Below are 18,183 nucleotides of genomic sequence, written 5' to 3' on the forward strand. Positions count from 1 at the left end.
TGTATTTTTTTTCTTTCCTCTATCAGACTTGTGCCTTTACTCTAAGACAAAGATTCTTGGCTAACCCCAGCTTTCAGATTAAAAACTGAAAAACATAGGGGCAGCTAGGCGACTGGATGGATAGAGAGCCAGTTATAGAAGTGGGAGGTCCTGAATTCAAATCTGACCTCAGATACTTCCTAGCTGTGTGACCCTGGGCAAGTCACTTGACCCCCATTGTTTAGCCCTTATCACTCTTCTGCCTTGGAACCAATACACAGTATTGATTCCAAGATGGAAGATAAAGGGTTTTTTTTAATGGAAAATGTGACCCACAGCACAGGCCTGGTCCTCCTTGAGATCACTGTGATCAGAAGCATTGAGACAGAAGTATCCTGTAGTGCAGGAGAAAAGGCACTTGGGATCTTGGAGGAGGATGCCATATCTAGGGAGTAAGCCCTGGCTCAGCTGCTTAATCCAGGATATGAAGGGAACAAGGCCATTAAACAATTAGAGAGTATAGTGTATAGAGTGTTGAATTTGGAGTCAAGAAAACCTGACTTCAAATCTTCTCTCGGCCACTTATTAGCCATAGGACTGTGGGCAAATGCTTAACCTCTCTCAGGCTCTGTTTTCTCCTAACTCAAATGGGAATAACAGTAGTACCCATATGCCAGGGTTGTTATGAGGATCAAATGTGATAACATACATAAAATTCCTTGTCAACTTTAAAAGTGCTATATTGCATGATAGTACATGTATAACTATATTCAATTGTTTACCATCTCAGGGACAGGAGAGGGGAAGGAAGAAGAGAATTTGAATTGCAAAATGTCAAGAAGCAAATATTAAAAATTGTCTCTACATGCAATTGGGGGGGTTAAATGAAATAAAGCAAAATGTTACTAGAGAAAAAAAGTGCTATAAAATGGTAGCTATTATTGATAACTGTGCCATTCCCATCCTGTGGTATTCACTGCTTACTCATCAGCTTAGGAACTACCAGGGCTTCCCTGGCACAAAAACTACTTTAACTTTTTTTTTTAACTAGCAGGCTTCCACTGGTTTGAGGTGATACCTCAGAGTTGTTTTGATTTGCATTTCTCTAATTATTAGAGATTTGGAACACTTTCTCATGTGCTTATTGATACGTTTGATTTCTTTATCTGAAAATTGCCTATTCATGTCCCTTGCCCATTTATCAATTGGGGAATGGCTTGATTTTTTTATTCAATTGATTTAGCTCCTTGTATATTTGAGCCTTCAAAAATATACCAACCACTTTATCAAAGAGGGCTTCCAACCTTAGCCCTCTTCTCATGAGAGAAACATGTAGCAGATCTTCCAAAGGAGACTAGGATTGGCAAAGATTATGAATTTAAAGCAGAAGGAACCACAGAGGCAGTCTGGTTCACCTATCCCTTCCCCATTGTACAGATATGAGGAAATTGATACACAGATACTTCAGGGCAAGAGATTTGTGTAAGATAATACAAGTAATATGTCTCAGAGGCAATATTTGAACACAAGTCTTCTGATTTCAAAGCCAGGATTTTTTCCACTGAATCATGTTCCTTCCCACCACCATACTATGAAAATCTCAATATTGTTCTCCATCCATGTGCCCAGGAGAAGCACACCAGCAAATTTTGTAGTTTATGGATATTCCAGAGAATGAGACTATTTATGGCAAAGGAAGGATAGAGCCTGATGGCACTAATGAAAAGGTCATGATTGTATGATGGAAAAGGCCTATGCCTCTGGCCATCAGTACCCAGAAAAAGTATACCAGTCTCCTTATCCAGGAAGGAGCCTTCTGTTGTTCAGAATTTAAATAAGTGTGATTTCCACTGGAATGTGGAAGCATTGTATTCTGTCAGAAAAAATAAATAAACCTGAATTTTCATGTGTGAATTTAGGCAAATAACTCCCCAGCCAGGGCCTCAGATCCCTTCTCAGTAAATGAAAGTATTGAACTAGCTAACCTCTAAGATCCTGCCCAGCTCTATGTCTCTGGTCTAGCTTTGGAAACTTTTGGTATGCCCCCTGGAAACTGTATAAGACAGGGCCAGAGTCCAGAATTGCCTATGAATTATTAGAAATATGCAAAGTTAGGTAGAATATTATATAACGAATTATATTTTACAGTATGCCAGTGGTGAGTGGCACCACCAATTCATATTAGATTTCACTTCTTCCTGCTTCCTAGATTGAGTTTTCCATTCCGTCTTCCTGAGTTAGAACCAGTCTGGGAAAACAATCTACAACAGAGGTCTCTAAAGCTTTTTTAATCATATATCTCTATCAGTTAAAGAAAATGAATACAAATCCCCAATATTTGTTCATTCATAAATTGTGTGTATGTCTATGCAATTAGGCAATGCAGTGGATAGAGTCCTGGGCCTTACGTCAGGAAGATTCTTCTCTCTGGGTTTAAATCTGACCTCAGACACTAGCTATGTGACTAGGCAAATGATTTAACTTTTGAGATTTAAGATTTAATTTTTTGCTTCAGTTTATTCATCTAGAAAATGAGCTGGAAAAGGAAATGGCTAACCATTCTAGCTTCTGTGCCAAGAAATCTGAAATGGGATCACAAAGAATTGAATATGATAGAAACAACTGAACAAATACGTAAATGTATGTGTGCTTGCTTACTCCTGCCCTAATAATTTTGTCCATTATCAAAATTGCACAAAATCGAAGTATAAAATGAGATAAAGATGAAATAACAGTTGATTCTAGAGGCAATAGGGAGACACTGAAGTTTATTGAGTAGAAAAGTAGAGCCATCAGAATTGTGCTTTAGGAATATTATTTTGGCTGCTGGTTGATGAATGGAATGAATTGGAATGGGAAGAGATCTAAAAACAGGGAGGCCAACCAGAAGCAATAGCAATACCAATAGCAGTAATATTATGACCTAAGCTAAGGCTGTGGCTTAGTGAATAGAGAGGGAGGATGGTCCCTACAGAGTGTCCTGTGCTAAAATAAGAACATTAAGAAGAGAGGGTTCGAGGGGAAAGAAAATATAGTCAGACCTGTGATGCATATTGTAATCCATCCATGCTTACTCATTCTTGCTCATTTGTCCCACTCAAAATGAAAAAAAGGGAAGTAGGGCTCTTATTCAACAATCACTGCCCCCAAAAGCCAAGCGTGTGCTCTGAGGGGTGCCTGCTGCAACCAAGAAGTGATTTTTCCAGTCACACCTCTTTACAACTACTTCTTTGAATACCCAAGTATCATTTATTATAACTATCCTGAGGGGCAACTCCTGGGGCAAAGAAAGAGAGGTTGCAAGCTTGCATATTAATGGGAGGGAACTAACTGGTAAAATGTTGGTTTATAATAGTAATTATAAATATATAAATATAAAAACTACATATATATAATTTATACATAAAATAAATATAAAAATAAAAAATAGTAATTTTCAGATAAATCCCATGATTAGCTCTCAAGGAAGGGAAAGATATGATCCATCTTCCCAACCCTCTGATTGGTTGATACCATTACCCATTGGTAGATCCCATTAGGTCAAGACATTATCTCCTTTGAGTCAAATCACAGGATTCCAGCATATTATAACCTCCATTTTGGAGACCACTGCTGTAGACAATTTGTCCTCCATTTTCCACCTTTTAATCAAATATTCTCAAAACACCACATTTCCTGTTGTAGTAGGATTGTTAGTGACAATGATCTTGTATATCGTTTTTCCATCTTTCAGATTATGATGTGTGTTCCGAGGCTCCTTGTGAACAGCAGTGCACAGATAACTTTGGCAGAGTTCTATGTACCTGCTATCCAGGGTATCGATATGACCGGGAGAGACACAGAAACAAAGTGAAGCCTTACTGCTTAGGTATGTTGGGTAAAGTCCTGGGTTTGCCACTCTTGAGCGATTTGTTTCCCCTCACTTAGGTTTTTCCATTGGTCAAACACTTCTGAAAGGTCTCTAAAGTTGAAGAATTGTACTAACCTTACATTCCTCTCCCTAAGTCCTCATCTCTGCTGGATGGCATCTCCCTAGGAAGTATACTAGTTGTGGCTGTTATTTGTGATTATGGAAAACACCCACTCTGACTCCTAGACTACTTCCAGGAAAATTCCATGTATACAGCTGATACCATTTAACTATCAATAACAAATAAACAGAGCGTGGAAGAAAAAGAAACAACACATTCATTATGAAGTTGAAAATAGATGATAAAGAAAGTTTTGAGCCAGAGAATCAATAAAAACAAGCTTGCCCTTAGATTAGCTGTAGACTCACATGTGGCAGGCAGCTTGGAACCAAGGGAAAGGAAGCTAAGGAGGCCAACATCCTGGCTTATGACTGAAGAAATTAAATCACCATCTTGTCCTCCCACTGTCGCACAAACCTATCCACAGACTAAATGCCAGTGAAATCATTTGTTGGCTCTGCAAGTATCTTTGGCAAACTAGTTTATGATTAACTATACAGGAGAATGGGAAAATAACTAGGGAACCTGGAATAAAGTCTCATCTTTGTTACATATGATCTGTGTGACCTTAAGTGAGAAAATCATTTCAGCTCTATGCTTTTTCATCTATAAAATGAGAGACTAGATAATTTTTAGTCCCTTTCAACACTAAGTCTATGATTCTTTGATGCTGGGATCCTAGCATTGGTGAACCAGGGTGGAAAAGAAGCCATTTCACTATGTAATCAACCCTGATTCTGCCTGGCTTTGCCCCCTAAAAGCTTGCTAGATTCTGTGAAGGACACTTTTCAGCATTAGCCTGTGATTCCTTCTGCATTTAGGAGAACTGGATCCTGTGAGGTGGGCAATAAATTCCAAGCATGGGGCTTTTTATTTTTTATTTTTTATTTTTCAGCCTGTCTTTCTCTATCTCAATCCCTTCTTCTTAATTCTTATTACTCTGGGAATCTGAAAACCCTTGGTGTTGCTTATAAAGATCAGTCTGATGCTTGTTTTTGGCCACTGGAGTCTTTATTTTGACATCACCAATATGTCAAAGGCTCAGGCAGTGCCATACTCAGTTGGCAGCTGGAGGCAGGGAGGGTAGGGATCGGTTTAAAATTCTGGAGGACTGCCACTAAATGTAAAACGATGAAATCACAATATCCCTTAGCTTGTGCATTTTCAAAGGATAAAGGACAGGCATCCAGCCCATAAAACTTCCCCTTTTGGTGTTTTGGGGTTTTTTGCCACTACCTACAGCCACTGGAAGATGGGGAGGGGGCCCTTGGCAACACATCAAGAAAGCTGCCAGAACATGCCTCAGACTTGGATGTCATTAGCTTCCTAGAGTGCACACCCAGGCTCAGCCTGTCCAACACATGTGTACTGTCTAAAGCCCCACTATTATTGCTTCTGTCTGCTGGCACCTGGTGTTATTCAGACTGTATATATAAAACTTATTCAAGGCTCCTCTCTTCCTCACCTCCGCTGCCACCTTCCCATGAGTTGAAAACATTTCCTTTCTCCACATTTCAGCAAGGGAGTAAATCTGTGATGTGAACAGATGATCCTGGCTTGTAGAACCCTGTTGACTCATTTTCAAGGCTTATGAGGAACTTGTTAGTCCAGAGAGAGGGGATTTTCAGGCTTAGGGTCACTGATGGGCCACATTTGACAGAGAGAGCACTCTACAAGGAAGTCCCTGTGGTTCTTAAATTCTTTTTTAGTGACAATGATATTTCCCAGCTATGTTACTCATTTTTTTAATTGAAAAAGAGGTTCTAGATTGCCTTAGCCCCTTTGCTAATTCAACACCACATCAGTAAAGGAAGTCATTAAAAAGTCCTCAACTTACCCTGGACATTTGAAAAATAAAAATTATGCCAACTGAATTACAAATAATGATAGTAAGCAGATGTTGCATTTGTTTGTCATTACACTTACTTTCTAAATGTCTTCCCAACTAAGCCATAAAGGAATGATTAAAATAGGTATTATTATCTAGTCTTATAGATGGAAAAATTAAGATATAAGAAAGTTACATGGATAGGCATATGTCACACAGTTAACTAGTAGCAGAAACAGTCCTGGAACGCAATCCTTTTGGATGTCTCTACAATGAAGGATATTGAAATAAGTTTCTTTTCATAGAAGGAGCATATTTCTACTTTTCTATTTTATTCCCCATTAATTTGTGAACTCCTTGAAGGCAAGAACCTTTTTATGTATTTATTCCTAGCACTTAGCATAGCATCTAGCAAATAGTAAGCCTTTAATAAATTTTTGTTTGTTAATTGAATGATTGATTATCCAAAATCGCATTGATTGAGGTTGTATAAAGAATATCATCTAAACAGAACACTCAACCCAACATAAGCTATTCCACTGGAAGCCCAATTTCTAAAGCTCTCTAAGTATCCCTGAACATTGTTCCAAATTTAGATATTGATGAGTGTGCCACCAGCAATGAGACACTCTGCTCTCAGATCTGCATCAACACCTTGGGCAGTTACCGTTGTGAATGTCGAGAGGGCTATATCCGAGAAGAAGACGGGAAAACGTGTACCAAAGGAGATAAAGGTGAGCACCACATAGTTTGAGATATAGTTGAGCTTGATGTTATCACCAGCTCATCCAATGAAATAAAGACAGGCAAAGAAACCTGAAATAAAATTGGCGATGAGAGGTAAATGAGAGGATGGAAGAAAAAGCAAGATATAAATTTGAAAATATCCATAAAAATGGGAATTAATAACTCATATTTGCATTAAAACTGATAAAACACTTCACATACATGATCTCATTTGAGCCTTACAACAACCTTGTGAGACAGATACTGCAAATATTATTATTGTTGTTCTGTCATTTCAGTTGTATTTGACTCTTTCTGACCCCTTTTGGGATTTTCTTGGCAAAGGTACTGGAGTGATTTGCCATTTCCTTCTCTGGCCCATTTTGCAGATGAGGAATTTAGGGCACAGGGATAGTGTCTGAGACCAGATTTGAACTCAGGTGTTTCTGATTCCAGGTCAGGCACTCTATGCATGCACCATCTAGCTGTATTTTTGTAGCTATTTCCCTGTTATACGTATTATTATTCCAATTTTACAGATGATAAAACTCAGGCTTTGGGAGTTTGTGACTTGCCCAGGATCACATAATTAGTGTCTGGGGTAGGATTCAAACTCAGATCTCCTAACTTCTAGTTCAATATCCTAATTACTAAACCAGACTGCTTCTCAAAATCAGAATTCAGAACCATAATAATTCTTATGAGATTTACAACTTCTACAACACATAGAAGAGAATTAGAAGAATAATGACCTTCAAAAACTGAGCAGTCATGCCCTCCTCCCACAATAGAGTGCATATGGGGGAGGCGGGATTCAAGGAAAGAGGGAGATGAGAGGGAGGGGAGCAGTATTTCTAGTAACCAGAGCGAGTGAATTGAGAGGGGAACTTCAAATGAAAAGGTTTGGTGAAAATGGTATCTACAAAAATACATAGGGAGAGGGGCAGCTAGGAAGTACAATGGATACAGCACCGGACTTGGAGTTGGAAGGACCCAGGTTCAAATTTGACCTCAGACACTTCCTAACTGTGTGACCTTGGGCAAGTCATTTAACCCCAATTGCCTAGCCCTCATCTATTCTTCTGTCTTAGAACTGATACTAAGATAGAAGGTTGTTTTATTTAAAACAACATGGAGAGACAACGTGATGGAATTCAAAGAACAATAGTCAGGTTAAAGAACCAAGATTCAAATTCTGACTCCTACTTACCACCTGTATGACCTTAAGCAAGTCCCTGGACCTCAGTTTCTTTTTCTGTAAAATGAAAGAATCAGACTAGATGGCTTACAAAGTCCCTTCCAGCTCTAGTTCTGTGATAATATGTTTTTAAACTGATAGATTTGAGGAAGAGATTGAATACCCAGATAAAGGAGTGCCTTTCTTACTTAAAAACTCACCAATAAAGTTTGAATACGTACTTTGGTAATGCTAGAGGACAGAGTGAGAGGGCTTCTGAGGATGTGGAGGAAGGCCGCCCCACTCTCCTGGAATATTAGATTAAAATATTAAGCATTCTCATATGAGGTCAGTAATACCAATCTATAACACATCTGCTGTATGTAGTCCAGATGTCTCAGCTACCTAGGGAAATGAACAACCAGGATCTTAGATTATTTGCTTATTTTAAGCTATCTTGAGGTGCTAGTTGCTAAGTGTTCAAAGGTATGCAATGTCAGGGGAAAGCACATGTGGAGACAACTCAGGTCTGGTTTGCATATTCGACTAAACTATCCAATTTGCTTCCAGATAAACCTTAAATAAAGGTGTTATCCCATGTAATAAAAGCATTTTTATGTAGTGCTTCAAAGTTTGCAAAGTCTTTTATGGGCATTATCTCACTGATCATTGCAACAACCCCATAAGGTAGATACTACAGATATTATTAATCCCCATTTTGCAGATGAGAGAAATGAGGCTCAGAGGAGCTACATGCCTTTCTCTTCATCATACAACGAATACGCATCAGAGGTGGCTCTTAAGCCTAAGTCTTTCTAACTCTAAATTCATCCTATTGACTACAATATACAAGTGAATACATAAGTTCTCCCATGTGAGAAAAAATCGAAAGCAAAGTGGTCTCTATAAAAAATTATTGACTCTCAGATACCCATGGATATAAAGCAGGACACAGAAAAAGAAGCCTTGGAGTCAGAGAGACCTGAGTTCAAGTCCTACTTCTAATACATATAAGCAAGCCATTTAAGTTCTCAACATTCCAATAAATTACCTAAGACTAGGTTAAAGAAGAGTTGCCAATCCGCATCTCTGGACTCTAGGAGATCGCTATAGAAATAAAATCAAGGACGGGGTTAGGTAGTGGATAGACTACCAGGATTTGGGAGGACCTGGGTTCAAATTTGGCCTCAGATACTTCCTGCCTAGGTGACCCTAGACAAGTCACTTACCACATTTGTCTATTATTTTTAAAATATGGAAATGAAACCAAAGTCTATATTTTTAAAAAAAAACCTATTAGGTTAATAATCTCAAGTATAAAAATAAGAATAAAATGAAAATCTATTGGGTTATTCATCCCAATTATTTAAAAAATCTATTTAGGACTCAGAGTCACTAAGAAGCAGCATAGATATTCCATCTGCTGTGGAATAACAAAATACAATATTTCATCACAATTATTTTTCTGACTAAAAGATAATTATCATTAAGCATAAACACATGTGATATAAAAGTCTTTTGTTCCCTCCTTTTTCCCTCTTCACATTACCCAGTGTCTGTAAAATTAAAGAAGGTCAAAGGAGTTTTCAATTAAACACAGCAACAGCTGGTCATTAAGGAAGGGTAAGTGGAATGGAAGGGGAGAGAGTGACCTGAATATTGTCTTTTGATGATTGAAAGGTTACAGCCACTTCACCTGATAGATGGCGGCAAACATGTATGGGCTACAGCCTTACCAGATGCAAGATGGCCCGTGGCAAAGTGTCATGATAAGTTTCTCATTCCTCTCTTTGGAAACAAAGGACTGGAGCCAATTTACCAAACTCTAATATTTCGTGCAACATTTGGGAAGGGTGGGGGGTGGAGTTTGAGGTAACTATTGTCTTGCAAGAGATGACATGAAAGGAAATGTCCTTCAGCTAATTAGCTTGCCTAGTTTCCATTTTCTCCACTTTGTTTGTCTTCTGATAAAATGTCCCTGACATCCAGAATGGCTTATTATAATTCCAAGCATCAGACATATCCCAGGCCCTCTCAAAAGTTTCCAAACCCCAGCAACTCATGGGCCCTGTTTGCATGACCAATGCTGAATATAAAACTAAAATGCTTTGCATATTTGTGGAACTTTCCTCATGCACAATGTGGGTAACATTTTTTGGCTTTTATTTTTTACAAAGTTTGTAAAGTGCTACTAAGAAATATCAGCTTGCCCTAAGAGATATATAGCTCATGTACTTAATTCCTGAAATGTTACAGAGGGGTCAGGACTTTCTATTAAAAAAAAATAGCACTACATGCCACCATGTGGTCAATTAGCAAAATTGCACCTTCACAGAGTTAGAACAAATTTAAAGAAAATGCATCTTGAATTGGGTTTTTTCTCACAGAATCATCAACATAGGCTTCATCTAAGGAGACTAGACATAGACATAATCTTAGGCAGACTAAATTTTAAAACATCATTAAAAATTACCTTCTATACAACCTATTTCTAAAATTCAATTCAATACAACAAACACTAAATATTTATTAGGTTCAAGACACTATGGTAAGCCACAAGAATATCAAGGCAGAAACTAATCAGTCTCCACCCTCAAAGAATTCACCTGCTTTCAGGAGATTATAATACAACTACAAGTAAGTATAATAGAAGGTGATTTGAGTTTGTGAGAACACCAGAAAGTAAAGAGGGATCAGAAAAAAATTGCAAAGAAGTGCCGGCAACTAATTTGAGTTTTGAAGGAAAAGAAGAGTTAATCAATCTCTGAAAGGCAGAAATAAGGAGAGATAGATTTCAACAATTCTTCTTGTTCAATTGTGTCAGACTCTTCATGACCCCATTTGAGGTTTTCTAGGTAAAGATACTGGAGTGGTTTGCCATTTCCTTCTCTAGCTCATTTTATAGATGAGGAAACTGAGGCAAGTAGGGTTAAGTGTCTTGCCCAGTGTCTGAGGCCAGATTTGAACTTAGGAAGAAGTCCTCCTGATTCTAGATCCAGCACTCTATCCACTACACCACCTAGTTGCCCCATTCCAAACATAAGGTATAATCTATGTCTACATTGGCAAAGGTGTGGCACAGATGCCTTGGTATACTGGAGGGAGCTGCTTCATTTCCCCCTCTCCACTTTGCCTGAGGACAATTTTCACGTGCTCCACCCCTCTGTCTAGTTGCCCAAGGCAAGCACTTCCTCCCTCTGCTGTCTGGGATAATGCAGGAGGGCTCATAGGTAGCTGGAAGGTGCAATTTGGGCATGTGATCTCTAAAAGATTCACCAACACTAGTATATGTGATTCAGTGTAGATGGGAAGTAGGGGATGTTTAAACTGGAAGCATCTAGTCATTTAGTTTTGTTGGAATGTAGTAGAACACATGAAGAGGAATTATGTAAAATCAGACTGAAAAGATAGATTGGATACAGAATGTGGAGAGACTTCAGTGCTAGGCTGAGTTTATATTTCATCCTAACGACCTTATCTTATTTAGAATATTATTATTTTTAACTTGACTCTCATAAAGTTTCACAGGCAGATTGAATAATGTGTAGATTCTAACACATATAGAAAACATTTAACAAATTTGTATGGAAAGGGAAGAGGCGAAGGTAGTATTATTCCCCTTCTGACTGTCAAGTAATTTTTTTAAAGAGATAATAAGCTATTAGAGTCAAAGGAAGATGGAATAGCATTTTCTACTTGTTCTCATAGGTCACCCATCTCGGCCAAGCTGAACACAAACAGGTGTTACACCATAGCTCTTAAAACATATCCCTGAAGCGATGGGACTGTCTTAATATAGACAGAGCTGTTTCTGAGAAATTTTCTCATCAAAGATTCATTTCTTTCCAGAATGCTTACTTCTTGCCTTGTGGAACTGGTACCAAGCACTATCATAAGCAATCAGAAAATTGTCAGAAACACTTTTCTGCCTCACTAATTAGCAGATTTATAAAAAGAAACAAGGCATATCAAGGTAGATTTCTTCTGGTGAATGGGAGTAAGGGTGAGTAACTTGGAAGCCTTTCCACACACTAGAGTCATCCCAATTTTATTCTGTAAAAATTCCAAACTGTCCCTAAGCATAAGGATCAGCAGCCTAATTAGATACACTCTACCATGGTTAGCAACTCTTTCTTGTCTTTACTCATACTTATTAGTGCCACCCGTCCAGGCTGCCATAATTCATGTAGTTCCACGAGGGGCTCCATTGTTTTTCTACAGTTCAGTGTGGAACTTAGTCAAATAACTCTCTAGTCTCTACTATTGCTGGCCATGGTGCTGACTGCTTTTCTGTTACTGCTAATAACAAGATTTCATACATGCTTTGGATGGATCATTCTTAACCCTCTAACCCTCTGATAATTCCCTGAAATGCAAAATTAGAACTTTTCAGGAAAAATATCTTTCCAAGATCAAAGACAATGCTTTATATATAACAGGTGTGTAATAAGTATTTTAATTAAATCAAAAACTTTCCAGCAAAACCTTAGATTCCAATAGGGTAAGCAAGACTCAGTTTTATATAATGCTATCAGATTGATGCCATGAAAATTCCAGGACTCCTCAAGTGGCACTGGGAATAGGACTTCTAGGCACTTCCACTTCCCTAGCATCATGTGATGAAGACATTATGTAGACATCCACACAAATATTCATATAATTCATGCACTATATATACTGTATGATATAATAACATAATATATATAATATCTGGGGGTATATATGTACCCAAAATGCATATATACCCTAAATGTTTCTCAGAATCTCCAAGTCAGAAGTGGCCTCAGAGGCCATCTTAAACCAAACTGTTCCTGAACAAGAATTCCCTTTTCAACATAACTGACAAGTAATCATTTCACTTTTTTTTGGTTTGCAGACCTTCTCTAATCATTTCCTAAAACAACCCATTCCCCTTTTGGATAGTTCTAAAAGTTGGGAAGACTTTTTTGACAGCAAAATTAAATTAAATCTACCTCTCTGTCTAGAAAAAAATATTTATTCTTCTACTTGGTAGCCCTTCAGCTATATGAAGGAAGCTATCATGTCTCAATACCTCTCTTGGGCTTTCTTAGACATAATAATTAGACAGTGCTTAGTTTCTACTGGCTTGTTCTATTGTTTTTCTGTCCTTTTATCTTATTGTAGTCATATGATTCTGCTTACTTCTTTCTGTGTTAATTCATATAAATCTTTCCCATGGTTCTCTGAATTCTTCATATTTATAGTTCACAGTGATATCCACCCAGCTGTCAGTGTGAACTCCCTTCCCTCTTGTATTCCTTCCCCCAACCCTGATACCAGACTGTCCAGAACTCACTGAGAACCCCTAATATTTGTTATCTTTCTCTTTTTCCTCCCTTGACTTCATTAATATTATATTCTAAAATTATACCGGGAACTATACTTATTCTCACTGACCTATAGTTGACAGACTCAATTCCATTTCCCTTTTTGAAAGTTGAGATAACACTTTCCTCTTTCCAAGGTTAAAACATCTTTCTCCATTGTCCATCAGAGGTCACTATGATGCAGAAATCACATCCGATAGTTCTAACAGTACTTTTGGGCAGAAGTGGGAAACTCTCAGGCCTTAAGCAGCCTACAGATTTCAGGTGTTTATAAACCAAACCAGATTAAAATGTATTTAGGAAATGTTTAACAAAATAAATAAAAATACAATAGAAGATAGATAATGTTCATTTGTAATTTTCTGCCTCAATAGGCAACCAGTAGGAATTTGTTTCTATTTGAATTTTTTTTAACTCTTACTTTCTGTCTTAGAATCAATACAAGGTATTGTTTCCAAGGCAGAAGGTCAAGGGTTAAATGATCTGCTCAGGGTCATATTGCAAGGACGTGTCTGAAATCAGATTTGAACACAGAACCTACCATATCCCGGCCTTCTGCTGGTCCCTTGTTCAAATCCCTTTCATTGATATCCATTCCCAATTCCAAACTGGCCCGCCTGCAATCTTACCCCACCTGGAAGTGCTTCCTGAATAGCAGTCGAATCTGTAGTGAAGAAGACCAGGTTTGTACAAACAGCACAAGAGTCATGTTGGGATTTGGGTATAATTTACAGTGCATGAATAATTGGTCCTTTTAGGTGAATATAAATCATGTCAGATTTATAGGGTCTGCCTTTCAGAGAGGTACTGATAAAAGGGCAGTGGCAAACAGTTTCACATCCCAAAGTGGGAAGACTCCAGGGAACCATAAATTGAAACAGCTGGGTTTGAAATGCAGCAGGGTCTCTTTCACACCATTCTCCCCTGACCTGTGCCCCTCCATCAGTGACTGAAGAGCTATACAAATTGCTAACGTGTATACCTTGCACGTTTCAGGGTCAGAGTAGAAGCCTGCTGATGCCTTCATGTGTGAGAGATGATTTTTTTCAGCCCTTTAGATCTAACTAAACCAGTCTTCTTTCCCAGGGCATGATGAGAAGGTAGAGAATGTACTGAAGGCAGGAACCTGCTGTGCCACTTGTAAGGAGTTCCACCAAATGAAACAGATGGTATTACAATTGAAGCAAAAGGTATGCTCTCTGGGCCCATTTTGAAAAAGGGAATGGTGGGCAATGGGTTGAAGTGGCGTCACATTTATTAAAGGAAGGGGGAAAATGTATAAGGCACAGTCATGGGAAATTAATTCATCAACCAGAATAGCATTGAGCCCAAATGAGTGTAACCCAAGCTCTCTAAGGGCAGGATCTGGGCATACTGTTCTTTGAAAATCCCTTCCCGGGGGGCAAGTAGGTGGTTCAATGGATTGAGACCCAGAGACAGGAGGTCCTGGGTTCAAATCTAACCTCAGATGTTTCATAGCTGGGTGACCTGGGCAAGTCACTTAACCTCTATTCCCTAGCCCTTACCATTCTTCTGCCCTAGAATTGGTTCTAAGATAGAAGGTGAGAGTTCAAAAAAAGTGAAAATCCCCTTCCATTGACTACTACTGTGCCTTATCCATAGTACAGTTGGTGATCTATAAACGTCTGTTGAATCTGTTGAGTTTTATTTGGTTTCTGGGGAAATGTACAAGCTCTAGCCCTAGGAGTTCACAATAAAAAAGGGGGGAAGTGAATAAAATATGGTAATAAGAAAGGTTCAGGTATGAATGCTGTCCAATAAAGAAATGTTTTCAAAGTCAAGTCCTAGAGCACTGTGCACAATATAATCACTTTGTTGGCGGTGTATATATGATTAGACCATGTTCCACACTATAGATCATATCAGCCATCACCATTTGTGACAATGTATTCCCTTATTTTGAAATGACTGCTCGTCCTGACACGTGGTCCCCAGGCGTAAGGTCCCCCACATGTGCTCTAATTTGATTTTTGAATGTGAACAATGTTTCTTCTGCTAAAGTTCATCATGAGCTTTTTGAAGTTTTCAGCTCAATAGTTATAGAGGATTTTCAGCTGACAAAAAGATATCTAAGTGGTATGTGAAGTGTGGAGAAGGAAAGCAGAGTTTGGGGGATGAAACCTCATCTGGGAAACACATGTGCAGGAGAGCAGCCATGTTTAACAAAGGGCACACCCAACCACAAATGGCTATAATTGATCAATCTACTTCATAGTATTGCCACACAAGCCTGACAAGAGATCATTTCAGAAAGTAAATGATTACACTCTGTTATATTAGGAATTCACCTTGTAAAACCAACTTGTAACAAACCTTGAGAAAATACAGAACTCTACACAGAGTAAATCAATCAAAGTTTGTTTAATGATGAATAAATGAATATAGCTTTTAAAATGTCATTCCTCAGGTTTCCTGACTTGCTAATACTATTAATGATTAATAAGGTACACAGTTTTATCTGCTTTTGACAAAATTCTAGTTTGTCTAATTGATCTTGCTGTGGGTTCTCAGTACAACAAAAGTTGAGATCAAAAGGGTAAGTTAAGGTGTATTATGTTCCAAGCTTAGCAAACAGTAATGGATTTATAGCTACCCAGCTGTGTGACCTTGAGCAAGTCACTTTTAAAATAATAGATTTGTATTGATAGCTTTTGTTTCTACATTGACTAGATTTTCCCTGTTAGATCCAACCTTTCGCCATCCTTTGAAACAAAGATTTTTTTGATGGAAAGAGAAAAATTCAATCAAATTAATCAATATAGTGAAAAAAACTGACATCATATGCAATATTCCACAAATATCACTTCTGCAAAGGTGTCTGTGTGTGTGAATATGAACGTGGGTGGATGTGTAGGTGAATGTCTTCTCATTTCTTCTTTGAGGCCAAGTTTATTCTTTGTAATGTCAAGTGTTCATTTTTTTATTCTCTTCTGGTATTTCTTTTCATTTACATTGTTGTAGTCATTGTGTATATTATTATCCTGGCTCTACTTTTCCTATTTCTGTTTACTTGATTTTGCAACTATCTAAGACTTTCTGTGCTTCACTGTGTTCATCAAATCTATAATTTCATTTAGTACATGATCTTCATGTACCATAATTTGTTTAGCCATTCCCCCAACTGGTGGGCATCTTCTTTGTTTCCATACTTAACCTCTCTGGGCCTCATTTCCCTCATCTATCAAATGAGGGTATTGAAAAATGAATTGAAACTATTTATTAAGTATTTATTGAGTGTAGATCACTGTGCTAATAGCTCTGGAGATACAGATAGAAAAGCAAGACAATCCCTGCTCCCAAGAAGTTCACATTCTTTGTAGTTTTCAGCTGAACGTTAGGTGAAAAGATTCCAAGCTTCTTAGGGATACAGCAGCAAAGCAGATGATAATTCGTCTTCTTTTTTTGTTATTTCTTTGATATTGTAATAAGTACTTTTGCAAGAAACCATTTTGGACCAGCATGATTGCCAGTTACTGAGTTGGAACACAGAAAGCAGAGGTGGCATTGAGCTGACATGAGACCAAAAAGTCAGTTGAGGTGTGCCTATAAAAGGAGAGAAACTTAGAACATCAGGGTCTCAATTTTGAGATACTGGTGGGAGGGCAGGATCATCTCAGGATTGTCTCTTAGCTAGGTTACTGATATATGGTAGGATTAGGTACCTAGACTGCTCATTGGCCATTCTGTGTTAACAGTGCTATCAGCATCCAGCTTCTTTAGTCATCATTCAACAGCCATATACAAATCTACTAATTATCAACAAGAAAATCAACTATAAAATCAAAATCATCTTCAACTGAGATAACCATCAAACAATCAGAGTCGGGTCTTTGGCCTGGCCAAGACAATCTGCCAGGCAGCCTTCAGGATATCAGCTTCTTTAGGAATCTACTAAAGATTCAGCATAAATTATATAGATAAAGTTTAGGATTTATCCTTAATCCCTCTTTCCACAATATTTACCCCAACCTTTCCTTTACCTTAGTTATCACCATTAAACTAGTTAATATAAAAGAAGCTGACATTGACCTGATTTATCCTCATTTTTCCAAGGGGATGTCTGTCAGCTACCACTTCTCCTGGACATTACTGAAGACATCTTTAAGCTTATTGATCTTCTAGGTTTAAATTTAACAATCGCAGTCAGAAATAGTGTTCATGATATCAGAGTTTATTCTCTTGAGTTCATTTTATAAACTAATTACTAATTGAGGGAAACCAGCCACTCCCTCATTAGTTAGTGGTAATAGGTGGAGTCAAGTGAGCAACATATTCCTATCAGCTAATTCCTCATAAACCCCATTCAGCTGCAGGGTCACTAAAGCAGATTCAAAGTAAAATCACTTTATCATCCATATAAGAGGTTTCACTAATACCTCCTATTGCTCCACCAACTAAAAGGACCACCTTTTTATTTTACAATATTCATATCTCTTTCTAATGCTGAACCATTTGATGGTACCAAGGATTTTGGTGTCAAAATTTTTATTTTCTGGATCATCTGTAGTTGTGGTGACTGAGGAGGCAGTTATCAGAACACCCAGGAAAGCAATTGTTACATCTTGTCTGGTGGTAGTTGAGATGATAGTGTTGGTTTGACTCACCTGGAATAGACTGCCTTCAGCCACTCCTTCAGGACATCTTGCTGCTTCAGTTAGCTTGGCCCACCTGTCCCACTGGTAATGGTTGCAAGATCATTAATGGGGTTGTCTGGCTCCTACTTCTCAGGGCTTCCTTCCTAGGATGATGGCTATATGGGATGGGCTATAAGACAGCTGGACCACAAGAGTGCTGCTTTTCCTGAGGCATTTGGCTATACATGACAGTAGATGGCAGTTAGCAGTTAATGTGTAGTGATAGGGAAAGTGGACTCCTGCTCCATGATGATTTTACTCCTCAATCTAGAACAAGGGTCCTTAACCTTTTTTTGTATCATGGGGCTCTGTGTGAGATGGAATTTTGGGAAAGAGAGATAGGGTTGCAGCAAAGGGAGATGGAATTTGAAGAAACTGCAGACACAGAGGTAAATCTGGTCAGAATGTAGAAGGTGAGGGGCAAGCTGAGGGGCGGGGGAGTTGGTTTGAGGCTGTGAAGCTGAAGCTAGCCCTGAGATTTGTCTCTGACCTCCTGGGG

The 18,183-nt window shown here is 38.4% G+C and overlaps 1 protein-coding gene across 1 annotated transcript in view; it reads left to right on the plus strand.

Annotated features, from left to right (window-relative positions):
* Positions 1-18,183, plus strand: part of CCBE1 (collagen and calcium binding EGF domains 1) — a 376,897-nt gene that overhangs the window by 338,676 nt on the left and 20,038 nt on the right. Inside the window, exons 4-6 of the mRNA XM_044664510.1 lie at positions 3,713-3,847; positions 6,375-6,512; positions 14,116-14,219. Of these exons, the coding sequence (XP_044520445.1) occupies positions 3,713-3,847; positions 6,375-6,512; positions 14,116-14,219 (377 nt within the window). The remainder of the gene's footprint in view (positions 1-3,712; positions 3,848-6,374; positions 6,513-14,115; positions 14,220-18,183) is intronic.

The sequence above is a fragment of the Gracilinanus agilis genome, chromosome 1, assembly GCF_016433145.1.
Source record: "Gracilinanus agilis isolate LMUSP501 chromosome 1, AgileGrace, whole genome shotgun sequence".
Classification (NCBI taxonomy): Eukaryota; Metazoa; Chordata; class Mammalia; order Didelphimorphia; family Didelphidae; genus Gracilinanus; species Gracilinanus agilis.